Source organism: Corvus brachyrhynchos, unplaced genomic scaffold (assembly GCF_000691975.1).
Source record: "Corvus brachyrhynchos isolate BGI_N302 unplaced genomic scaffold, ASM69197v1 scaffold6, whole genome shotgun sequence".
Lineage (NCBI taxonomy): Eukaryota > Metazoa > Chordata > Aves > Passeriformes > Corvidae > Corvus > Corvus brachyrhynchos.
The window spans coordinates 1,750,164-1,776,890 of record NW_008238632.1 but is presented as its reverse complement, the minus strand read 5'-3'; the positions used below and the strand labels follow the sequence as shown (position 1 = coordinate 1,776,890).

The 26,727-nt window shown below is 38.3% G+C and overlaps 1 protein-coding gene across 1 annotated transcript in view; it reads left to right on the top strand.

Moving 5' to 3' along the window:
* MAP3K5 (mitogen-activated protein kinase kinase kinase 5) overlaps positions 1-26,727 on the top strand; it is a 71,355-nt gene that overhangs the window by 29,722 nt on the left and 14,906 nt on the right. Inside the window, 13 exon segments of the mRNA XM_008635967.2 lie at positions 2,209-2,316; positions 7,514-7,563; positions 11,672-11,767; positions 13,165-13,246; positions 15,168-15,301; positions 19,196-19,323; positions 21,180-21,316; positions 21,921-22,026; positions 22,996-23,153; positions 23,652-23,829; positions 24,656-24,676; positions 25,759-25,936; positions 26,035-26,203. Of these exon segments, the coding sequence (XP_008634189.1) occupies positions 2,209-2,316; positions 7,514-7,563; positions 11,672-11,767; positions 13,165-13,246; positions 15,168-15,301; positions 19,196-19,323; positions 21,180-21,316; positions 21,921-22,026; positions 22,996-23,153; positions 23,652-23,829; positions 24,656-24,676; positions 25,759-25,936; positions 26,035-26,203 (1,545 nt within the window).

Below are 26,727 nucleotides of genomic sequence, written 5' to 3'. Positions count from 1 at the left end.
TGTATTCCACGTGGTAATATATTAACTATACTATGCTTTGAAGGAAAGATATTTAATTAATTTCAGTCTTTTTCTAGCTCAGCAGCCTTTGTGTACTCTATTGCCAATTAAGACTGTGCCCTGTTAGAGATTAAAAATCAGCCCAAACAGTCCGAAATGTATTGTTCCAGCTACTAGAAAATGCATTTCAACAACATTGCACTATAAGTGTGTATATATATGTTTATTTCTGATTTCTTCCACAAAAGTTTTGCTGAGAATTTTTATTAGATGCCCCAGTGCTGTACCATGTCCTGAAAGTATAATGTAAGAAGGTCTATGTTTGCTGCACGTATCAGCTATATATGTCCAGGAAATAATGTCTTGGGTATTCCTTTTAGCAAACCATCAGCAAAAACAGCTTTTTGTTTTAAATAGCACTTGCTGTTGCCTCCCAGATAGTTAAAGTGCATACAGGTTGTTTTGTACAGTTCTTTTACCTTCCATGTGTAGATGTGATAATAAACCATAAGTAAGACTTCAATGTTGAACAGCAAGAGCTTGAGGCAACGAGAGACTGTCTAAGGAGTCTGGTTTTCCTTTTCTGAGGAGAACAGGTAGAAAGTTTTGCAGGGGAACAAAAGATATTTTGAGTCTTCTGGAGTTTGTACAAGACAAGGCCATAATCCTTTTGGATTTTAGATGATGAAATAGTTCAATTAGATACTTAAAGCAGACTCTGACTTATAAAACTGTCCAAGTAAAATGGTTTGAATTTTTATTAATATTAAGAGGCAAAACAAAGCTGATCACTGCATTAGTGTGAGCCAAAAGATAAACCCAGTGTCCACCCGGTTTGATGGTGTTGTACAGGAAGTTGGTTGGAGCATGGTGCTGATAAGGCCAAGGTCATGGCTTTGATCCCTGTATGAACCCAGTGATCCTTCTGGGTCCCTTCCAACTCAGACTGTTCTGTGATTTTGTGACTACACTGGTGTTGCAGACAGACATGTGATTTCTCATAATACAAAAATTCTCTTTGTGCCTGTTCAGAATGAAAATCACACAGTTCAACAAGTCAACAAAATGAAAATTAGCAACTTTCTTTTCCCCCCCTTCTCCCAGATCGCAATTAATTTATTCTAAAAGAAGCTTTTTTCGTATTTCCTTATTGTGAATGGTTCTGAGAGCTTGAACTTAAGAGCTCCACTGTCCCTGGGTACTAGCTTAGCTGTTAGTTACTCACTTATCTGGTAGCATCAGTGTCATCATCCTCTCTTTGGCCTTTAGAGGAAGAAAGGACAGTGCATGGATAACTTGTTGTAGGATAAAGACCGCAGTTTGTGAGATGGCTTAAACCAGATTTTACAAATTGTAAGTGTCTGGAGATGCCAAGCAACACATTTTAATTCACACTGGTTATCATTTACAGAGTAAATGTGTAGGTACTTTTCGGAATTTAGCCCTGCACTGCTTCCAGTATATCTGTGTGCTTACCAACTCTGAAGGAGGAGATATGGCTTAGATTTCACTCTAAGCCATGGCTCTCTCCAAGACTTTCTGCTTGGGTGTTTATATACATTTTAAAAGAAGTGTAGACCAACTTGCTCTAGTCAATCATTATTGCATCCCATCTCTTTTAAATTATACTTCTAGTTTTTATTTCTCTTATTCCATTACACTTTCTATACTTTTTAGCTGTCAGCCTCTTGCAGTGGTTCTTGTTGCTTTTGAGAAAATAATTTGATCTACTTTTGGTTTGGCTACAGGTCACGGTGGTCTAAATCAAAAGCAGTTCAGTTTAGGTTAATCTGTTTCTCTGCTTTGCCTAAATATGCTTCTACCAAAAGATGATAAAGTTGTACCGTGGATCTTCTCCACATGGGAGATAGACATTCTAGGGTAGCATTGTAGGAGACTGAATTGTGACAGAAAGATTTCAAAACCGGGCATTTTTCAAAAACATAATTTGAAAAATTGATACATGCTACCCATTGACACTTAACAGCCTTATATAAAAAAATTAAAGTTGGCTTTTTTTTTAAATCTTAAATTACTGTCAGCCACACTAAACTAGCTCAGTACCTAAAATTTTGCTTTTCATTGTTTCATTATTTCTCCTGTTTTTCCTGCTACGGTGTGAGTAGAGAAATAGTTTTAACAGATTTCAATACCTTTTGAAGTTCTACTGGTTTTGCACTAACTATTAAAAATTATTTTCTCTACAAGGTTTTAATATTAGAACCAACAAAAATCTATCAGCCCTCATATCTCTCCATCAACAGTGAAGCTGAGGAGAAGACGGTATCCATCTGGCACGTGCTGCCTGATGACAAGGTATGTCTGTAGTTTCAACTTTTTTCATGATTTAAAAGTATGCATGGTACATAAGGCATGTAACATGTGACCAGTTGCATCTAATTATGATTCTGGAAAGTAGAAAAGTGTTTTAGTAACACACAGGAAGATGCTGAGATGTATTGCCGTGCTTAAGATTGTCCCAGTTTTCAATGGATCTTTTGTTTCCCCTCATTTTTCAAAGTAACTTGCATCTTCCTTCAGGTTGTTTTAAGCCTTTGTATAATATACAACATGTCTTTTGCTTAAGATTTCATAAGTAATTTACAATTTACTGTCATCATACCAATAATGCAGCAGAAAATTGCTTATTCTTCCAGAACTATCATCTTCCTGTACTTACAGTTTTATGTGTCAGCTGTGATAAATACTCCTTTAATATGAAAGTAATAGAGACTGACATGTTAAAATGGGAGCAGAATCAATCAAATGCCAAAGAAGCACTTGGCAGAAGGATAGATAGATGCTCTAGAAACTGAAAATTCTGGGATGTCCATATGTCAAGGTGTGAGATAGCCAGACATATTTGGAAAGGAGCTTAGAAAATCCGGAGATGGAAGTGGAGAGGAAAACCTGGAATGGTTATTACAGTCTGGGATGCTTAGGAAGCAAAATGTTGGTAGGAGGGAAGACAAGGAGCATGTCATAGAACCTTGGAGAAGGATGTCAGCACAGGAACATGAAGGAGTATGTGAAGAGTGAGTGGAGACTGAGTCAGCTGGAGGCAAAACACTGGGGGTGCTGTGATTTGTAAGAGCTGTTCATTCTTCCATGGCACCATTTTGTTTGGCTGCAGGATAGGGCAATGAAGACCTGTTTTTCATAGAATCTGTAATCATAGAATCATTTAGGTTGGAAAAGGCTTTTAAGAACACCAAGCCCAACCAATAACCTAGCACTGGCAAGTCCAATCTTCAGCTTTCCTGCCAGTTGTCTAAAAGGAGAAACATTTTTGAACGCAAAATACAGTGAGGCTGTACTGCTTAGAATTTTTGTTGTGAGTTCATGAGAAAACATAAATGGCAGCTGAAACAGCATATTTAGAGAGCAAACTGAAATGTTTGCCTAGACCAATACATTTCTATTTATTTGTGGTTTATTCTGACTGGTGTTTTTTGAAGTTGGCTCAGGCTCTGAGAATAATTTAAAAAATAAATTTATGTAATTCTTAGGCAAAATAAAAATTTACCATACAGTAAATAATTATTTGCCAGAACTACAGACTTAATCTTGCTATTCTAAAATACCTGTTCTGAAAGTATTCCTGTATTCAGAATATATTCTATTTAGAGATTACTTGCACATGCATTTTTTTTCTTTTGTGGACTTTTTTGTGTGTATATTTAGTTCACCTCCAAACAATACTTTGCCTTCTGTTAAGTGGCTTAACTGTAGTGTAAGAAGGAACGACGGACTAGAAGGAATTTTCTGAACTGTTTAGTCCTCTTCACCTCTGTTGCAGACAGTCTTCCCATAAAATGTTTCACATAAAGTGATTGAGCTCTTTCTGAGTATCAGTATAGGTTTCACGGTTGACCAGTCATGCTGAAAAGTGGTTTGAGAATTCCACTGCAACTCTAGAAGAGCCAAGAGTGGAATATTGCTGGTGAAGTAAAAAAGAGTTACTTTAAATCTTCTAGTTTTCAGTCTGAATTTGTTGACATTTTATACACATTTGTTCTTTTGCTAACAGTGTTTATATTAAGTGGTTCCTTTTTCTCTCTGATATTTACCTGACAGTATTTTTAAGGAGAATCCTAATATCTCTTAGTGTAGGGTTTTTGTGTAGGTTTCTTTTTAAGCAAAACAAGTAGGCTTGGTGTAGTGGCCACACATAGCACCTCATTGCCATGACTTCCCATGTTGCAGTTTGAGTTAACCTTACTTGAGCATGTGCACTCATATTCCAAAAAGTGTATTCCATGGTGCATTCATTTATCATTTAGCTACTGGGATTTTTTTTTTTTTATACATTCAGCAATGGCATTTTTCATAGCTGTGTCATTCGACGGCCCAGTTACCCTCTGGTTGGGAGAAGGATTTGGATGTATTAGTCTACACCTGTTTGGTGTTTAGAAGATAGGTGTTTCTTTATAGCACGTTATACATTTCTTTCCATTTTCCCCTTCTCCTTCCTGATGTGAGGTGTGTGTGTTTGTATTTTCTGCAGAATAGTGTTTCCGTGTTTCTGTCCTAGTGTTAATCATTGGCATTAGACATTAAGTGCACTCCCTAGTACTTTTGCTCTGGCCAGAATCCTTACTGTGGTGAGCTTATTGAGTAGCCAGAAATCTGATTGATGCTCTGTGCCCTGTGAGCCACCATACCCTTTGAAAGAATGCAATGGGCAATTTGGTAGTTGCCCCTTCAGCTGTACAATTATAGTCTGTTGCAATTTGTCAAAGTCGTTAGAATCCATCGGAAATTTTACAGGGAGAAAAGGGACTAGAAAAATTTGGAGACTCCACCTTCTTTTTCTGCTGAATATAACCAGTATAATATTTGTCTTTGCTAAGAGATTTTGTGAAGGATAAGGATGTATTATCTGTCAGTCTACTGCCCAGGGGAGACTCATACTTTGATCCTTAGTAGCCTGAAAACAAGCATTTTAGGGGCTGATTAACAAGAAAAAACACCTATCTCTACTGCAAGGGCATGTTAGCTGGGTTTGGAAACTTCTTCATCTATCCAAGTTCAGTCTACCAACCTTAGGTCTGTCAGAGCTTTAGCAATTCATGCTTCAGATTTCAGTTCATTTTGGCACATAAATTAATGGTTCTACTTGTTTTCCAGAGTTCAGTCAGTGCTCCAAGAGTAAGATCTGTGAGTTACAAAGTGTATGAACTTCCTTTCACGCAGAAAGAAGCTGAATTTCCATTTCAAATCCAAACTGAAACTCAGTGGAGCCTGCAGCTGGCACTTTTGTGCTAAATAGACAAATGACAGTCATAGGATAAATAATGTAGCCTCTTTCTTTTCTATTGCTTTTTAGCAACATATTTTAACATTTATGTTTTTAATAATACTGAGTTTAAGATAAACAAGTGCCTAGAAAAATCAGACAGCATTTTATTTTGTAGAATGCACATTACCTTTGCCTTGCAGTTCCCTAATTTTAGCAGCCCTTCCCGCATGGGGTTAGAGGAATGCAGCAGTGCTCTTTGTAAGTTTGAAACAGAACAGCCTGTCTCTGTTTTGCTTTGGCTTCTGAATCCATTTTGAGTTTTGTTTTGGGTAGTTGATGATTTTTTTGCCTAACCAAAGAACAGATGCTGAATTTGGATAGCATGCCTGATCTATTTACTCCAATGTATTCAAAACTTGGCAAGATCATGAAGGGATGTAACTTTTATGTTACTTCATTGCTTGAGAACTTCGTGTGGTAATTAAGATTTAAGAGATTAGTTGCATGTAGGTGACAGGTAAAAAATGAATACTAATGTTTCTTGTTATGTTTCGTGAGCATTTCTGTGTCTCAGAATGTGTATTTTAACTTATTTAGATTTTAGTTTATTCCCAATAGTGGTAATTGGACAAGCACCAATAGCTTAGCTCTGAAGAGAGTTTCTAAGCATGGAAAATTGGAAACTAGTAGATTTTGTATATGAAGGGAATTGTAAAAGACTAGGCAGAAACCCCTCCTCATTAGCATAGGGATTGAGTTGATCTTCCTTCATGCAAGAGAACCAGGCAACTCAAATAACAGTTTCACAAAGACGCCATAACTAGCATCAGTTAGTACTTCCATTTCAAGATGCAATTTCATCTTTTCCTACTATCAAGCTGCTCTCCTGTTCCTTACTCTGTGAGAGAACCCCTTACCCCATTTAACATTGAAGAGATATTGAAGTTTCCGCTTTGTACTTTATAATAGTTGTGAAACCTGTGCATCAAGAAAGATGTTTGCTTGTATTTTTGGTCCATTGTGTTAGGCATTTCATATTAGCATCACAACCTTTAATGTGATTTGAGCAGGAAGGAAAGAATTACAGAGGTGGAAAAAGTTGATGTAGGTCCTTATAGAAAGCTGTTATAGCTGGGAGAGCAATTTCCACTGTCATCTCCTGCGCATTGTGAAACTATTTCAGTGGTGTATCTGTTCTGACTTCTGTATATTTCACTATTAGTTTTGTAAGCTACACATTCTCGAGTCTTCTTTTGGAATGCATTTGATTATGTGTCTGTTTGACACTATGCCCTTGCTCAGATCACTAAAATGCCAAATGAAATTCAGCTGCAGAAAGCAAAGGTTCTTCAAATATGTGGCTCATTGTGATGGGATCCCAGTGTTGCCAGGGCTGTGACGTGGTGTAGTTCCACCTTTTCCTGAAAGGAGAATGTTTTCTTTAGCAGATACAAAAGGCTTCTGTTTGCTGCAGTAAAGTTTTATTAGAACATAAACATAGAGCAATATAACTCTACAGAGTTCTCTCTCTCTACAGAGAACTCAGTTCTGCTGAATGTGACAGCTGTAAATTTAAAAGATCTGAAAATAAGTGAGGCCTGGCCCTTTGTGTTTTCATAGGGTGGCTTCTTTCTTCCAGACATGTTTTTACTCCAGCAGCTCTTAGCAGTTTTGGTACATTCTTACTGCTCTCTTCTGAATCCCTAGTCAAATAGTCTCCTTCCTGTTTCTTTGGACACTTTGCCTTCAGATTTGCTCCTTCCCTGAGCAATTCTTCCTACTTTGCAAGAATTTCTCACTTTGCTCTCTCCTGCATTAGACTTCTACTCATAGCTCTCTCTACCTGGCCTTCCCACACACTAGGCGATTGAGTGTACAGAGCAAGCTCTCATTATTCTCAGAGGTGGAATAATTTTCCCCCTCCTTTTCAGAGTATTGCATGTGATCCCAAGTTCAGTATCCAAACAAGGCTATACTGCCATCTCTTCTGATCTGCTCTTTTGGATGTTTTCTAAAATAGTAAATTGTGTTTGCAGCATAAACAGTGAAGAAATAACCCAAAACTTCTGTGTAGAACTCCTGTTGCTTTGATTTCAGGTGAAAAAAAAAAAAAAACCTTGAAAAATAGTTGTTAACAGGTAATAAACAGACTGTTGTCATTTGTGTGTTTCCCATTCCCATGAGCTTCATTCTAGAAGATATGCCTACTGGCCCTTCATACGTAAGAAGGAATATTTTGTTTATTTTTTTATTTTTTACTGTGTGTTACAGAAAGGTATCCATGAGTGGAACTTCTGTGCTGCTTCTATCAGGGGAGTAAGGTAAGTTGTTTCCCTTCTTTGTTTTGAAATGAAAGGAGTAATTGAATCAATTTTGTGTTAAGCTGTTGCTGTGGACCTTGGAGGGACAGTGATATTCTATCACTTCTGTAACCTCTTCTCATCTATTCTTCTATTCTTCATCATAGTTTTTTTCTTCTTTTCCTGAGAATTTATCTATATTTGTCATCCTGCAATTTTCCACTTTCCTTACAGTGTAATTAAAAAAAAAAGTTCAGAAACTTACATTTTTTAAATAGTCGTTGCTCTGTTCTAATAATAACTGTTCCATACACAGAGTTGTTGCTATGTCTGCAGGACGTTTTTGCACAGATGGATGATTCTTTTTCCTTCCAAAAAGTGACTTAAAAACACCAAACTATCAATAGGCACGAAAATTCAATCCTGTGGGATTCAGCTTATTTTAGGCAAAAATTGCAATGATGTGCTTAGTTCAGTCTGGTTGGGGTTTTGGCTACAGTATGTTTTTGTGTGTTTCTAAAAAAAAAAAAAGGGAAGAAAGAAGTTATTTATTTATTTACCCGTATGTTTTTGTGTGTTTCTAAAAAAAAAAAAAAAGTTAAGAAAGAAGTTATTTATTTACTGTCCTTTTGGTTTTTCCTTCCTCCTACCCCTCATTAAACCATGCTGTGGTCAGTACTGTTTCTGGTGTAACCTCCTGCATTTGTTATTTAAACTGTGAATTATCATTTAATTTGTCAATTGATTTTCCAATCTGTTCATCTGAACAGATGTCCAAAACAACTCAGATGACTTTACAGTGAGCCAAAAGTCACTGTGGATTTGTGGAGAACTCTCTGGCTCCCTCCATGAGGAGCTGCAGGGGGAAATTTGGGTTTTTTTCTTCTTTTAAATAGATGCAAGTTTCTGATCATTTAATGTTTCAGTGTTTTACAGGGCTTTTTCCTAGTTTTATGACGGCAAGTATTGTTTGGAGTGGGTGAGCCTTCAGAACTAGGCCTGCTTCTAGTCTATTTTTGTATCAAGACTATTTTTGGCTACTTTGAGGCTCCTAGACTTAAAGCAGTGTAGGATGGGGGAGTTGCAAGCTTTATAAGGATTCTCAGCCCTCCTATACTAGTAAGAGTCAGCTTTAGAAATGCAGCCTTAACATACAAGGCAGGTCTTTGTACATGATCTTGGTGGCTTTTTCAACAAGGACCGCCGTAAATATTTATGGCATTCCATAAGGAGACAGCAGGTCTGGAGAGACACCTAGCTTTGAAGTGGCTCACGTTTTTGGTAAATACTTCACAGCAGTGACAGAGGGTCACTTCTTCTGCTTGCTGTATAACAGCCAGTGTAATCAGCATTTTGTTTCTCAAGTAAGAGGGTTCAGCTCTCTGGACTGCAAACTTTAAAGTATGTAGAACTCTGAGCAGAACAGTGCTAAATCACTCTCTGTATGCAGAAATTCGTAGGAATGGGCTTTAGTATAAGAGACTCATCGATTAGCGGTTTGTGTGCCAGTGTAAATACCTCTGGTTTTGCCATATGCCTTCTTGACCTCTTAAATGCAGATGTTTCTTATTGAATGAGGCCAGAAGGTGCTGTTATTCTTAAAGGATTTATCAGAGCTTTTGGAATATGGCTGTTTCCCCAAGGTACTTTGCATCTTAGGTTATTGAGCAAAGTTCCTGCTGTTCTGCAGAGCTGACAGCATATGGGCAGGAAGATAGGAAATGCGTTTTTCCAACTGAAAAATAAAAACTAAAGTGGCAAACTGAAGTTTGCTAGACTACAAGTTGGCTTTTACTCGCTGTTCAGGAGAAGTCCTGGATTATGAAATAACCATTACTTGTGTTGTTTTTGGGGGAGAGTGTCTTAGAGGCCATCCTGATGAAAGTAGCATTAGAAACAGTGGAAAAGCTGGATTTAGATCTGCATCCAGTTTCTTTCATAGCTTAAGAACTTAGACAAGCTTGAGACAAGGCTATTTGTCTTCCATCCCAAGTTCTTGGTGCTTTGAACTTAACTTTGAACTCAGACTACTTAATTACAGCAATGAGAGGTGCCTGTACTGCTAGACTTCTAGAAAACACACTGACATTCCACACAGCTCCTTTTCTATGATTCCTGCCAGTGTTCACCTGTTTAATCTGCTGCTTCATCTGGAAGTACTGGTAATCAGTAGTTACAGCATTTGCAGTATTTCTTATTGACTTAAGGGGAGTTCTGGATGTACCCGAGCTGGGCACGAGGCCTTGCTTCCCTGTTTGTTTTCGGAGTTTGGCGAATTCAGCCCCAGTTCTCCTGTCGCAGATGTCAGTGGGTACTATGTCTGCTTGGGCACTGTTAGAGTGAGGCATTTCCTGAGCAAATTATCCTGTCTCTTTTTATAACCTCGGTGGTTTTTAGTCTTCCTTTTTTAAGTTTAGCTTTTATTTTTTTTTCAGGGAGGAAAGCAACATATAAGCAAGTAAACCCTCACTTAAAGGTCTTAAATATTTATGAATTTCCCTGGCCTCTGTGTACAGTCCACATTCTTAGCCTTTTATTCACTGCTATGTTAGTCGGTGGTTTCTGGGCATATCAGCTTTCAGCTCACAGTCAGTAAAATGTTTAAATGCACGTGGAACTTGAAATGAATGAGTAATTCTGTTAATATCAGTTGCTCCATATCTAGAGAGTTTACTTATATGCTTGAAAAGCTTAACATAAAAGTTAGTTTATAAGCTTGGGACAGTGACTGTCTTCCTAAATGTGTACATTACTTAGCACTTATGAATTTTCCTAATGTAAAAATAAATGAGTCACCACACCCAGAGCCAAATATTCTTATAATGAAACTCAGTCTTCTCATGAGTAGCTTTATGAAAGGCAAACCTCCCAGCTTGTCTAAAGAGTCATTTGTTTATCAAAATTTACAGGGTTTTGCAATAGAGGAATTATAAAGGAGAGCAAGATCAGACAATCTTAGACACCTATTAAAGGCTGAAAATTCCAACCATTTCCTTGTAGTTAAAAAAAACCTGCTATGTTAGTCAAATTATCAATCCTTTGGCACAGTATAATACATAATTCTACTTTATTGTGCTACAAATTAAATAGTGATATGATGGCTGTCTTGATCCAACTAAAATAGATTGATTTCACTAGGACTGTGGATATTGTCCAGTATATTAATAAGCTTAGTAAGGAGACTTAATTTGCCTTGGTTTCTCAAATACTGCATTATTTTCCCTTCTAACACCCCTAGCCATTTCCCCCCGCCCTTTTCCAATATGGTAAGAATCAATCATACTGCATCAGCTTGACAGCTGGCATTCAATATGTGACAAAGTTACAGAAAGAGCTATTTCAAATAACATTTAATATTTTCTGTAAGGAGCAGAGCAACAACAGGCATATAAAACAGTTCTGGTGAATGAGTATCTTTGCACGAGCTGCCACCTACTTGGGGTGGAAAACTGACAACCACACAAGAGTTTGCACCTCTTCTGTTTTTCCATTGAGACATCTATGCATCCATAAGGAAATGGCATACATTCCTCCTCTTTATCTTTGTTCTGCAGTTATAGCAGATAAAACCAAAACTGAAGGAAGACATGAGTGGGCAAGGGTAGTAAAGTCATTCACCTCATATTTAGATGCTGACTTAATTTAAAAATATTTTTCCAACATACTATCAAGGTACCAATTAACAAGGAACTGAGCAGAAAATTTTGTGTTCAAGATTGAGCTGTGGCTGATGTCTAAAGCATGAAGGACTCATTATTTCAGTTCAAAGTCCAGCTTTCTAATATGATCCTGAAAGGATGTTTCATCCTGGCTGCAGGAGTGAAAATTAAGGGCCTTACCTAAATGCACTGAAGACAAAAAAGTCACAGGTCACTGGAAATGTTCCTATTAATTTCTTTGCTCTACTCTTTCTTGGGCTATATCTGGACAAGGGGGGCAAGCTGATAGCAAGCATCAGAATGTGAACTTTGGAGGTTACAAGAGAGTGATTTTACAATAAGGAAAAACTACGGATTCTCAGATTTAATCTGGTGCTTTCCCATGTTAAATGGGTTGATCTGTGTGGTTTTACAAAGCTGGCAGAAGTCTAAATGCATCTTTCCGGTAACTTTCTTGGCTGTTCTTTCAGCATTTCAAAGTTTGAAGAACGATGCTGTTTCTTGTACGTGCTGCACAACTCAGATGACTTCCAAATCTACTTCTGCACAGAACTTCATTGTAGAAGGTGGGTCACTGCTGTTATTTCAGAAAAAAACATGGCCTGTAATGGGGTAGATGGTGTCTGCATGCACAACAGGGCCTGACTGTTTCAGAGCTATGCTGACAGTAGATCTGAGTGTCCTCGGTGATCAGCATCTTTTTGTGGGAAAGCTTAATAGATGGTACTCTGGAGATCTGATGTATGAAGGGTCAAAGAGCAAGCTCAGGCAAACATCAGAAACAAATACAATTATCAATCTAATTATTTTTTTACACACACATTTCTAGGATTAGTTTTGTAATACTTACAATATTACAGCTTACTAAAAGTGTGTGCCCTCAGTTCAACAAAGCATCCTAAACGTTAGGAGGACTTTCTGAAGTGGGAACATTTGGAGTAACAAGGTCAAGATTTCTCTGTAAATATATTTTTATTTACAATTACGAAGAAGCACACTTGATTGCCTTTACATTAGCATGTGTTTACATAAGTTTGTACCTGTGTCCCTGCAGGAAATTTGGCAAAGGTTTGTTGCGCAAAATTAGGGGTTTCTCTAATCTGTGTTTCTGCTCCATAAGCTTAAGGCTGTGGTGTTGAATTGATCCTGGAGGCATTGCCAGAGGAAATGTCACATCTTTTTGTGCTAAAAAAGGCTGCAACTTCACCTAAAATCACTGCAGTACTGTCTATTAATGACTGGGGCCACCTCACAGCCCAGTCTCCAGCTTGTTCTTTCATCCATTCCAGTTCATATAGGTTCTTTTGCCGTGTTCATTCCCCTTTACATCTGAGCTCTTCTTAAGAGATGAGTAAGCAATATGGTTAGCACAACATGGTTTTTGCACTTTCATTCTTTCAAAAGGATAGAAGTCATATATAATAGTATTTTTTAAATGAAAAGTTATGAAATAGACATCCTTTTCATTCAAGGAAAAACTTAAAGCTAGCATTCCTACACTACAAAACCTCTTCCAAATGTAGCAAGACTTCCTGGCACTTCTCATGATGCTTCAGTTCTTTCAATGTACATGAAGAAGTGGTGGTATAGGATAAGAATTTAAACCGAGCTGTAGATTTTGAAATATTAATTCCATTAATAATTTCAGATATCATGGATTTCTTGTACATATAAAAGAAGTAGAAAAACTTCAGATTTTGAGGGTTAAATCTCCATGCAAACAAAATTTTTCTTCTGACAAGCAAACTTATACACTGAAATTATACTTATTGTATAAATAACATTTATATATATACTTATATATACATTATTATTACATAATATGTAATTATATAAAATAATACTTACTGTATTTAAGTCCTCTCTTGGTCCATTCATTACTTTGTTCCTATACTGTCTCCAGTTATTTTCTCAAGTGTATGTTTGCTTTTTTTCTCTCCTTTTATTTTTTTTTCTTGTACAGATTTTTTGACATGGTGAACAGTATCACTGAAGAAATGGGGAAGACTACAGAGGAAGGGGAATGTGATGGAGACTCTCTAGAGGTACTTGTACTTTTTTTTCTCCCAACATACAAAATTATGGGCTTCTAGTCTAGTACTTTGCTGAAGTAAATTATTAATCCCTTTTCCAGAGAAATTAGTGAAACTACTCTTTACACAATTTTTTCCTCTAATGTTTATCTATTAATGCTTCCTTGTAAAGGTCCTCATGTAGTTTTTAGTACCAGCATAGCTAAATCTCTCGTATTTCAGTTAGTGAACTGGCTTTAGAAGGTACACAGCTTTGGAGTTCTGCAGTCATGCTTACTGCAGAGCAGCTCTTGAAACAGTTACTTCAGAGTGTATTCAGAGTCAGGCAGCACTAGGATCTGTTTAAGTTTTAAAGACAGTTTGTCTGACTGTTTTTAAAGTCTGTTTCAGGCATCACTGGAATCGTGTGCACTTCCATTATTGGCAGATTATCTGCACAAGTAATGCTATAACTGCAGTAGGGAAGGTTTGTCCTGGCCAGCGACTGTCTGTAGGCAGCACAGCAGTGAGCAGCAGAATCAAGTCAGGTGATGATGTTGGTGCTGCTGGGAGTCTCTTTTATACCCTTAGCCCACAGACTTCCACTGAAGCTTAGGGTGCCCCTACTGTGAGTACACTGTGTTCTCACCTGGAGTTTTATCTGAACACACACATAGCTGGAAAGAGAGTACCAGGCCATTGGGTGCAATGCAGCGCTTAAGGTGTTTAAGCTTTCTTTGAGGTGGCAGGGAGTAGGATAGAATACCTAAGCCCCTGTCCTATCACATCAAAATCTGGTGTTCCGAAGCTCTAGAGACATCCATAACTAACTGAGAGAGTCAGTGCTGTGTAATGAATTCAGACAGCCCTCGTCCCAGTTTTGATGTTGGCATTTTATAACACATTTATAGCACATTTTATAACATTCTGTCTCTGAAATCGGAGACTGGACAAAGGGAAATCACCAGGGTGACTTGCGGCATAGAAAAAGAGCCTCTATTGAGAACCTTAGGGTGCCTGTTTGTTTATTTTAGCAAGAAGAAAAGCAGTGGGTGACTTGATTACAGCGGGTATTTTTACTGTAAGAATAGCAATGTGCTAATGGTTTCTTTAATCTGTTGAATAAAAATGTAATTAAATAGTGACACCAAAAAAATTTAATTAAGAGGCATGACTTTACCATGAGAATAATTCATTGTTGAAACAAACTACTAAAAGAAGTAGTGGATTCTCTCTTTTATTAAAAAAATAGCCATCTTTATATAGAAGAAAATAAAAAATACTTTAACTAGGCCTAAGCTACTGGATTTAGCACAGGAGTGAACTTGTGAAGTTATATGTCTGTGTTACACAAGAGGACAAATCAGGTAATCCCTCTAACAAACGTTTTTGGACTGGCCTTAAACCCTTTGAAATTCAAGCTCAGCCGAAACCACGCTCAATGCACTGCAGCCCTGACTAACTTCCATTGGCACAGTCTGCCGGCAGACCTGGCAGCGTCAGAATTGAGGCTGTGCTGGTTTTGGAAGCTGTGCGGAGGTCAGGAGAGCCCCTGGGAGGAATGAAGCGTGTCCTGCCTTGCTCCCTGTGCCTGGGCAGGAGCCGGGCTCTCCGCCTGGCGCGGAGTGCCCTCTGTCGTCGGCTGCGGCTGCCGAGCGCCTGCCCGCGGAGCTGCGGGCGCTGCTCGCCGAGGCACGGAGCGGAGCTGCTCTGGCCGGGGACGGGCCGGCTTGGCTCAGCTTTGCGCTCCTCCCTGGAAAGGCTGCCTTAGAAGCCGCTGGGGAAACATAGGTGTGTCTGCACAGCATCCCAGCTGTCGTCTTAAAGTGTTCTTCTCTCTCCTCTGCGTTCGGCAGAAAGCTACTAGCATCCTAGATGCCTTAGTTATGGTGGCAGGGTCAGATGGAATAAATGTTATCCTTCTGTTCCATTCATGTTGTTGTTTGCTTTGCAGTATGATTATGAGTATGATGAGAATGGTGAGCGGGTCATTCTGGGAAAAGGAACGTACGGCATTGTGTACGCAGGACGAGATTTGAGCAATCAAGTCAGAATTGCTATTAAAGAAATCCCAGAGAGAGACAGCAGGTAAAGTAACTGTGGCTAATTCCAAATTATGTGTATTACATGATTTCATCATTAATGTGGTTGATTAATTTGCAGATCAAGGAGTGCCTCTTCTACAAAGCTGCCAATAAATTACCTGTCTGTGGTATATAGTGGTGTTCCCTATCTTTGTAACTAGATATTTCCAAGCAGTGGAGTAGATTGTGATCACAAATGAGAATTTAGATGTTTGCTGGATTTGGTACTAGTATTTTTTCTTTAAAACAAAACAAAACCAAACAAAAAAGAACCATGAAGTGCAGAATCTCTCTCAAACATCTGGTGATGAGCCCTATCTACTTATACATACTCAGGCATGTCCTTATAAAAGACCTATTGGAATTCATGATTTGTGCAGTCCTTTAAAACTCTGAGCCTGAATTATTGATAAAGACGTTTTTCTTTCTTGTTTTTGCACCGTTTTGAAGCCTCATAACATTAGACTAAAGCATGTAGAATTATCTCTTTGTTAATTTTTTTTTTTTAATGCGAAGTTTCTGTGTGAGTAACTCTCTCTCCTGTACAAAGGTTGCCATGTAAGGACCAGGCACTTCAAGTCCTTAGTATTTTTGTATCTGAAGACTTCCAGTATATCCTATTTTGTATATGTAGATTTCCACAAATATTGTGATAAAAGTGATATGAAATCTAAAGTTAAGAGTTTTTAAGTGAAACTGACTGTATTAAACTGTCAGGCTTATCTCAGTTTCTTTTTCAGGGTCTGTCTTGTGGGCTTTCCTTTGGTTATTCTGCTCTGACTTGGTTTTTTCTTTGACATTTAAAAATTATCACTTCTAAATCTTTTGGAATTCATTTATAGATTGGCTGTTCAAATGGATATGTGGTCTAATAATTTTTCCATTCTCATAATATATTAAAGGTGCTAAAACTTAGATTATGGAGCGTCCTTCCATCCTCTACATTGCTATTCCAAACTGAACTTCAATATATGTTATAATTTCCCAGAAAATATGGCCTCATTATATAAAACAATCTCTTGACTCAAAATAGTTGGAAGTTTTGTGTATGTTAGAAGAAATTTGTTTGTAACAACTGTGGTTAATAGAAAGATAGCCTGAATACAGCAGTAACTACTTTAAAGGAAAAAAAATCCAGATTTTTCTTCTCCAATACACATTTTTAAACAATTTTCAATGGAAACGGTTTCAGGTTCCGTGTGCAAAGCATACCACAAAAGAGATTACTAGGAAGCTGTCAGTCTTTCATCTAAGCTCTCAAAAATGTTTAGAGGCTTCCAGAATTAATTTCAAGTATTATTCTTTTAATGGCAAAGTAAGAAAAATGTAGTAATTCACTTCTGGTTAATTGTAACCTGATCTTTTCTCACTTTGAAAGAAGTCTATAGAAAGAGAACAATCTCTGAAGTTAGTTTGTATCATTTTAAAAGTAAGGATTACCATCTTTTGAATTTGTAAAAAAATATTTAAGTTCTGGGTCAGAGCAGGGCTGGAAATTGAAGTATTTCTGTGCAAAAAGAGGTGAGTCTTCAATTTTGCTATATGTTGAATAAAAGCTATTGAATAATTTACTTGTCAGGAAATGTTAGACTACAGAGACACATTCTGCATTCCAACAAAGAGGAAATCAGGAAAAAAAGCCAGGACACCTGTGTGAAGGAACAAGCATCTCCTGGAAAACTCAGACACAAAAAGGAAGCCTACAAAGGGTGGAAGCAAGGACATGTAGCCTGGGAGGAATGCAGAAAAATTGGATATTGTCTGAGGAGCCAGGGATCAGGTTAGGAAAGCTAAAGTACCTAATAGAATCAAATCTGGCCAGGGATGTCAAGGGCACCACGAAAAGCTTCTGTAAGTACAATGGTGATAAAAGGAAGGCTAGGGAAAATGTGGACTGTCTCCAGAAGGAAACGGGAAACCTGGTTATCCAGGACATTAGAAGGCTGAGGTACTTGACAGCTTTTTTGCCTTAATCTTCAACAAGTGCTCCAGCCACACTGCCCAAGTCACAGGAGGCAAAGGCAGGGATTGGGAAAATAAAAAAGCACCCACTGTAGAAGATCAAGTTTGAGACCATCTGAGGACCTTGAACATGGACAAGTCCATGGTGCCTGAAGAGTTATATCCATGGGTTCCCACTTACTGGAAACGGGAAATAAACCCCCCCTTCCCCCCCCCCCCACCCCATTTTTAAAAAGGGAATAAGAAAGACCCAGGGAACTAAAGGTCAGTCAGTCTCACCTCTATGCTGAATATGATCCTGGAACAGGTCCTTTTTAAAACTGTGCTAAGGCACATGGAAAATAATGAGGTGATTGGTGACAGCAGACACAGCAACACTAAGGGAAAATCACGCCTAACAAATTTGGTGGCCTTCTGTGGCAGGGGTACAGCCGGAGTGACTGACAAGGCCAGCTTGGATAAAGCCTTGAGCAGCTTGGTCTAGTGGGAGGTGTCCCTGCCCATGTCAGGAGGGTTGGAGCTTTAAAATCTCTCCTTAACTCCAGCCACTCTATGATGATAAGAAGTTTTGTTCATACCATTTAAAGTCTCCTAGTGACTAAGTTCTAAAATAAAAAATGCTTCATCCTAGTGAAAAATTTTCTGATGGCTTTATTTTATTTGCAAAATTATTTTAGTTGCTCAAGTCTCAACTGTGCTTTTTAAAAGTGCAGGGAAAAGAATTATAATGGTCATGCTGCTGCTGCTCAGAATTAACATCTCATTAACAGAACTCAGGAATACAATCTTTGTGTTGTCAGAATCTTTATAATCATGTAGAGAGGTAAGGCAAAACTCAAATTAGTTTTTAGTAAACAGACTCAGAGTTACATAATCATACTTTTCATTAGCCAAATAATTATTTTCTGCAACAGTTTTTCTCCAGTGGGATTTTCAGATGACTACTTTTTTTTTTTCTTTCCCCTACACTTTTTTAAGAGTTCAACCTCCACTAGTAGCTTGATGCTCTTTGAGGGAGTGATTGCTACCTGTGCTAAAAGGGAGTGGAAGTCAGAGGTACTTTTCCCATAACAATTTCAATTGCAAATGCTGCAACTACTTTTCACATTTGGACTGACAGAAGAAGTCTGTGTCCATCATCTATTTCAGCTACTCTGAAAGTGTTGCCACAGGTGTTAGTGCTTTAGAGAAGATAGCCACCAGACTGTCAGCATATTGTCTACATTTTGCCAGAAATACACAGAAAATACACAAAATCTGGCAGCTGACCCACCTCCAAGAGGAAGTGTTAGGGCAGGCCTAAGTTAGGAAGAGAGTCAGGGTAGACCTAATACATCAGTTCAGCACGTCAGCTGCTGAGCTCTGGTGGTGTTCCATACTGGAGAAAGATCCTGACTCCAGAAACTTTCTTGGCAAAAAGGCTGTTGAAAAGCTTATCTCTGAAAAAATACTCTGCCTTGGACTAAATTGCATTTGATGAAATTTTTTTGATTTGTTCTTCAAAATATCTCTCCATTAGTGATTTCTGTTTTCTTACTGTGATATCCCATCTTGCCTTCAGCAAAGACTTCTACTTTAATTAAAATCTAAATGGTGATTCATTTGCATTATTGAGGTGTTTTTGTTTATACACTAGTTTTATAGTTTACTAGTTCACTTTGGCACCAACATGAATTCAAACACTGTCACAACTGTTTATTCTCTTGGAGTTAGACTGGAGTGGAGTTTATTTTCCATAAATTTTGTTTTCCTCACTCTATGTGCATTTGTAACATTTTCTGTGTATGAATACACAATATTATATATTTCTTATATATGTTATTTGTATTTACATATGATTACATATTATTTTTGTATGTAGTAGTCATTTTCAATGTAAGCTGTTTCAAGGCTTTCTTCATCGAGATGAAGAATAAACTGCTCCTTTGCTTTCCAGGTACTCCCAACCTCTGCATGAAGAAATAGCTTTGCATAAGCATCTCAAACATAAGAACATTGTCCAGTATTTAGGTTCTCTTAGTGAGAATGGCTTCATCAAAATATTTATGGAACAGGTGCCAGGTGGTAAGTTTTGGGGGAGACTGGTTTGGTGGTTGAGGGGTTTGTTTGGTTTTTTTAGCATTTTAAAAGTATGAAAACCTTTAATAGGGCCATGAGACATATTTCATACAGATGTAATACTCTATAGTGTCTCTTTCTGAAATCAGTGGGGAAAACTGTGTCTTCAAACTGCTTGAGGCATCTCCTTCAGTAGTTAGATAGGGTGTGCTACAGACAAAGCTCAGATCATTGCTCTAGCAGGTGAGCGAGCTCCTTTTACCTACAGATCAGTGGTGGACTGACCCTGGCTGCATCCCAGGTGCCCACCAAAGCTAGTCTGTCACTCTGCTCCTCAGCTGGATAGGGGAGAGAAAATACAATACAAGGCTCATGGGTCATGGTAAGGGTAGGGAGAGATCACTCATCAGTTACCACTGCAGGCAAAATGGGCTTGACTTGGGGACACTAATTTAATTCATTGTCAACCCAATCAGAGTGGGATAATTAGATATAAAGCCAAATCTTAGAAACACTTCCCCCTACCCTCCCTCCTTTCTGGGCTTTAATTCACTTAGGATTTTCTCTGCCTTCTCCTACCAATGATGCAGGGGGATGGGGAATGTGGTCAGTTCATCAAAATTGTCACTCCTTCCTCCTCAAGGGGAGGACTCCTCACTTCCTTACCCTGCTCCAGCATGGATGGGGTCGCTTCCAAGGGAAACAGTCCTCCATGAACTTCTCCAATGCAAGTCCTTCCCATGGGCTTCAGTTCTTCATGAACTGCCCAGGTGTGGATCCCTTCCATGGAGTGCAGTCCTTCAGGAATGGTGTGGGTCCCCCAGGGGTCACAAGTCCTGCCAGCAAACCTGCTCCAGCATGGGTTCCTCTCCCCATGGGGCCACAGGTCCTGACAGGAGCCTGCTCAAGCATGAGCTTCCCATGGTCTCCCAGGCTGGCTTCTTTGGGCAACCACCTCCTCTAGCTCAGGGACCTTCATGGGCTTCAGGGGGACATTCTTTATCACTGAGGTCTTCACCATGGGCAGCAGGGGAATCTCTGCTCTGGTGCACCTGGAGCACCTCTTTCCCCTCCTTCTTTGCTGACCTTGGTATCTGCAGGGCTGTTGCTCTCACATAGTCTCACTTCTCACTCTGGTTGCAATTGTTGCACGTATTTTTTTCCCATCTGTTACCCCAGAGGCATTGCCACTGTTGCTGATGGGCTCAGCCAGTGGCCAGAAGCATCTGGCATTGGCTCAATCAGACACAAGGGAAGCTTCCAGCTGCCCCTCACAGAATCCCCCCCAGCAGCCCTCCTGCTACCAAACATTTTCCATGCAAACCCAACACAAGATAGAGATGATCTGTGCTCATCCTACCAGAAGAACCATAGCCAGCCTCTGGTGGTACATAGCACGAGCAACAGGATCGGTGATTGTTGCTTCTGTTTGTGACTAAAGAACTCACAGCAGCCAGACACAACTAAAATCCCACTTCTTGAGCTTAGCTTTTTCTGAAACTGTGGAGCTGCTGTATGTACATATGCGCATCCATCCTTTTTCACGCTTTTACAACATTCCTGAGAAAACTTCTCTCCAGGCATAGGAGGGAGGTGGGCATATTGATTAAATGGGTTCTGCTTTGTGTGCTTGAGGAAGCATACACTTCTCTGCTGCAGCTGAGGCCAGTGGAGATACTGACACTCTAATTGCTCAGGCCAGTGGTGATGCAAGTAAGCATTTGATTGGAGAGGACTTTGGTTATAGATGAGATGGCTACACTTGGATTGGGATTGATGTTTGTTGTTACTTTTTTCCTTTGGGGAGGAAGGCAGAATTTAATTGGATTTTTAATCTCACTTTTTGCTCTCCAAAATGATAGGCAGTCTTTCTGCTCTTCTACGATCAAAATGGGGACCATTAAAAAATAATGAGCAGACAATTGGCTTTTACACCAAGCAGATTCTTGAAGGATTAAAATACCTCCACGATAATCAAATAGTGCATCGAGACATAAAGGTAAGAATTTGCAGAGAATTGATAGTGTTATGTAACTGCATAGTCATTTATTTGTCCTGTAATTTAAAAACTTTTTTTTCTAAAACTCTCTGCTATTCTGAACCATGGGTTAGATAGGTGAACCATTGTTGATTTCAATTTGCACCAACAAAATATGTTTGAAGTTTTTTTTATTTTAGGAAAAATTGACATATAACAACTTAAAATGTGATAAAGTAGATACTTTTTTTCCTGTTTTTGAAGACATGACTGAACTTTCATAAAATCTGATCAAAGTGAAGAAGATTGTGGATGGGATAATTAGCAAGTTATTTTCCAAGGAGATTGCAGATGAAAAAAAATGTTTGGATTGTTTTCTTAAAAAATAGCCTTTTTTCCTCTTTTACTATTCTTTAACTGAATTCCATCTGGTAAGAGGGGAAATTCACTTTGAGATGAAGTTTCTGTTAATGGGATTGCATAAGGCAGGAACACTGCTGATTTCCCTTTCATCTCTGTTAAGAAGTCACTTAGTAAAGAGTGCATTGTAGAAACAGGTTATGCAAAAAGTCTTAGATGAAGGGTCTGCAGAGAAAAATAATTGCTCTGCTGTTCTTTTCCTCAGGGTGATAACGTGCTTATCAACACATACAGTGGAGTGTTAAAGATTTCGGACTTTGGAACTTCAAAGAGACTTGCAGGAATCAATCCTTGTACTGAGACTTTCACTGGTATGTTCCCTGAGGAGATTTTCTTATCCTCACTCAAACTGTGTATTTAGGGTCAGAATCCACAGATGCTGAACTTTCATTGACTTCAAATCAGTATAAAAGGTTACTGGAAGAATAACTTTTGGATATATGATCTTAAGCTATAAGCTGTACTTGTATGCACCATTCAAAGAGAATGCCATTTTGGATGTTCCGCTTGTGACATCAAAGTCCTCTACAAGAGAAGAGCTGTGTCTCTCCTGTGCTTTATTTGAGTCTATCTCCTTTGTGAGCATGGCTTTTTCATCTTGCTGGTCTTTTTTCTTTCATGATTTCCTTGGACATCCTGGCTTCATCTTCAGAATCGCTTATCTACAGAACCTGTCATTAAGTTGCTCCTCCTTCTTCTTGATAATTTGATTTGGTGTTAAATCATGCAGTGGCACTGCATTAAATAATTATGTAAAATGTGAAGAGACTGTTATTTTAATTCCATCCTTCACTCTTCCATTTCTTCTGTAAAAGGAACAGAATGCAGAATGATATGTCAGGTTGATTCCCCTACTTCAGAAGAAAACGTTCATATCACATACTCTCTTAGTTTAAGGTTTCAGGTTTCTCTTCCTTTTCCTCTGGGTACAATTCAAAATGCTTTCCCAAATTTTAATCTTAAGGTATAAAAAAATAAATGAAAGCCACGTCTGATCCAAAGCTCATTGAAACATTTAATAATTGTTATTGACTTTGAAAAACGATATCCAGATCGGCAGATGGTATCAAATGCTTTTATCACAAGTAATATCTTGAGTAGTATTTTGAGTTTCATATAGCATGCATATGGAAGTTTTTGGATTTTGGGGATAAAAGGGGATTTTTTTAAACTCTTCTGCTATTGCTCACTTCTCAGTCATTTTGTTCCTGTTGTCCTTTAGCTGTCTATTTGCAGCATTAATACACCTAAGTAAACAAAAAAGAGTGTGTTTTAAACAGGTACCCTCCAGTATATGGCGCCAGAGATCATAGACAAAGGGCCACGTGGCTATGGGAAGGCTGCAGACATCTGGTCTTTGGGCTGCACAATCATTGAGATGGCTACAGGGAAACCCCCATTTTATGAACTGGGAGAACCACAAGCAGCCATGTTTAAGGTCAGACATCCTCCTTTTACAGCTCAGACTTGTTTTTCTAAACACAGGAAATCTGACGACTGTTTTGGAGAAGCTGGAATTAGAGGTTGCAAGAAAAGAAGATAAACTAAGTGCTTGGATTGTGAGGATGTTAAGAACAATAATCTGGTTCAGCTGAGAGGGAGTGCTGTGTACTTTTGAATAGATTAATAGAGAGATAGCAGCTATTCAGCAGCCTGGGTGTTTAAGAAAAAAACAACACAAAACTGAGAAAAGAAGCAGTTTTCTGCTTTGTGAGAGCCTCTACTTATGGTTGTGGTGTTTTTACGTGTAACCACTTATGCCGTTTGTAATGGGTTTTGGTTTTTTTTTCTCTGAATTAATAAACTAGTTGAATAAAATTAGTATAAAAACCTGAGAACAATATACCACTTCTACAATCTGAACAGTTTTTTGATGTTGTTTAGTGTTTGGGGGCAGAACAGTTTAGGCCATTGTCTCTCCCTTTATTTGTCTCAGGTGGGGATGTTTAAAATACACCCAGAAATTCCTGAATCCATGTCTGCAGAAGCCAAGGCTTTCATACTGCGTTGCTTTGAACCTGATCCTGATAAACGAGCTTTTGCTCATGAGCTACTTATAGATGAATTCTTGAAGGTTTCAAGCAAGAAAAGAAAGTCTCCTTCAAAGCTCTCAGGTAAGCATTGCTACATTCAATCTGGCAGTTTTCTCTTGCCCATGGTACTGTTTCCTGAAGCTGCTGATTTAGTCTTTCAGATGAACACAGCAGATCTCCATCCCAGGTGAATGCTCAGTTGTAACCTTCTGTACCAGCAGCTTACTGCAGAAACACCTTTGTAGCAGAATTCAGTTATCATGTTGTCACAGAAGTCAATTTATGTAAATATTTCTAATAAGGTTTCTAAAAGTCTGTGATTTTGTGCAGCTTTTATGGTTGTTGGGTTTTTGTTTCAATTTTGTCTGGTTTTTAATTTGCATATGTTTTCACTGAAAGAATATTTACATAGAGTATATTTAGTGTAGGTTAGAACGTGCTATTAAACCTCAGTGGAGTTTTCTACATAAGCAAAATAATCTTTGTCCCATAGAAAATGTGCATACACTGCATTATTTTTGCTTCATGACATTTCATTTTCAGGAAATCTTCATTTCCTGCAGTGTTCTGCATTATGGAAAGTAGCAAAGGAGTTTTGAGAGCAGGAATAACATATTCTATGGTATATGGATGTATACTTGGGAAAATATCTTCTATATATTTTTATCATGATACTTAAAGAAATAAAAATATCAGGTAAGGGAGATGATGTTAGATGATCAATTTTAATGTGGTTTCCACCCCCTCAGAATAAAATTAAATTGCAATAAATTACACTTTTGGAGGCTGCAGACAGGAGAATTGAGATAGTCCATGAAAATGGGAAGTTACCCTTTAGACTATGCTTATTTTCTCAGTTAATTTCAGCATAATTAACTTTATTTTTTTCTTTGCTTTTCTCACACAGTCCTTTCAGCTAACACAAACGGTGAGTTTTAACCTACTTCTCTATCAAAGACATACCTATGTAGATACTGTAGTTATCACTTATTCTGGTATAATTTGTCAACAATAAAAAGTTGGAAAGAGAAAAGTGGTGACAATTATGAAAATAAGTGACCTCTGTCTGTTAGGAGCATCTAATTCATCGTGCATAGCTGAGCTGCTGTTTTTAATCCTACCAGCCTGTGGCTTAATTGCCCAGGCCGGTGGGTGATACAGGCTTGAAGGGCTGTGCTGTTGTTTATGGGGACATTTGATGGAAATGCATTGGCTGCTTTACAATAACAAGAGAGCCAAGGTTTGTGGAGAAAAAGAACACAGATTTTTATTAGACTGAATTCTATAACTGAAAAATCAGAATGCATTTGAGACCCCTTGTCAGACCAGGATACAGGATACTCATCTCTTTCAGGAAATGAACTGGGAGAGTGCAGAAGGGAACTGAACACACACATAGTTACCTTCATGCTGAATTGGTATCAAAGTACATTTTGAAATGTGCACATGTGGAATAGATATGAGTAGTTTCCTGCAGCCGTAATGTGTGCTCTCGATTTAAAACTAAAAGTTCTGACTTAACTGCATGTGTATTGTTATTAGTCAAAGATTATGAATTAATTAAATTTGCTCAAGTTAATCTGATGAAGAAATGTATCTTATATGTGTTATAGTATATATATTTACATGTAGTGTATATATAAATTATATATATATTTATATACACCTATAAAATTAAGATCTTGGAAGGTGCTTGGACGACTTACTCTATAGAAACATTTTCCTAATGCTGGAAGACAGGAGATGCATGTTCACTTCAGTGTTGAAGTTCTGTAAGTGAACTCACAAGAAGCCCAGCATTTCCATCTTTCAGGAATAAAAACATACCTGAAAGATAACTCTACTCCAGAAAATAAGCTTTAAAAGTTTTTTGACAATTTTTTTTCTAATATTTTGTATTGGTGTGTGGGAAGGCTGGAGTTTTTCTGTCTCCTCTGAAAAAATAATGTTCACTTCAAAACTCTGATGGTATTACTAAATCCTGATTTCTGAATATTCCTGTACAAATAGAGTATCTTCGGAGTATATCCTTACCTGTCCCTGTTCTGGTGGAAGATACAAGTAGCAGCAGTGAGTATGGTTCTGTCTCACCTGATACAGAATTAAAAATAGATCCATTCTCTTTCAAAACAAGAGCCAAATCCTGTGGAGAAAAAGATGGGAAGGGAATCCGGTCCCTTTTTCTGAGGTAAGGAGATACCTGACATTTTTTTACACAGTAGATTAGGAATGTGTGCATTGGGAGGGTTTTTATAACGTTTCTTTTCACTGAGTGTCTTCATTCAGCATCCCAGATGAACATTTTGAGGATCACAGTGCACCTCCTTCACCTGAAGAGAAAGATTCTGGGTTTTTCATGCTGAAGAAGGATAGTGAAAGGAGAGCCACCCTCCACAGGATATTAACTGAGGACCAAGAGCAGGTGGTGAGGAACCTGATGGAAGCTTTGACTCAGGTAATTTCGGAGGGCAGCAAGAATTTTATGGAATTTTAAGACTTCTCTGCACTTACCTGGAACTCTTGAAATTAAACATAGTAAAGCAATTAAAAAATAAATTTTGATTAAACTAGAAAGCATACTCCATGTAAGCTTTCACAGTTACTGTTTTATTTGGGCTATTAAAAATAGCCTTTGAATTTGTTTATGCTGCATTACATCTGCCTTTTTTGTTTGTAATCACTATGTATATACCTGGGTATTAGTGCTGGGAAGACAACAAAAAAACATGTTTTCATGATACTCTATTTTGACAGTGCTTTTCAAATTGGACTCAAATTTCAAATTTGAGTCAGGCCTACTCACATAAGGTAGATCATCTCCAGGAGTGGATTATCTTGAACCCCTTTTAAAGTTCTGTGTTCTGGCTGACTGGTTTGACAGAGGGAAGTTTGGGTCATTTGGCCTGCTCTGACCTTATGTTAGAATATTGTACAGAAAGAATGAGGCTGATTGATACACCATTGCCTTCTAGCCAACAG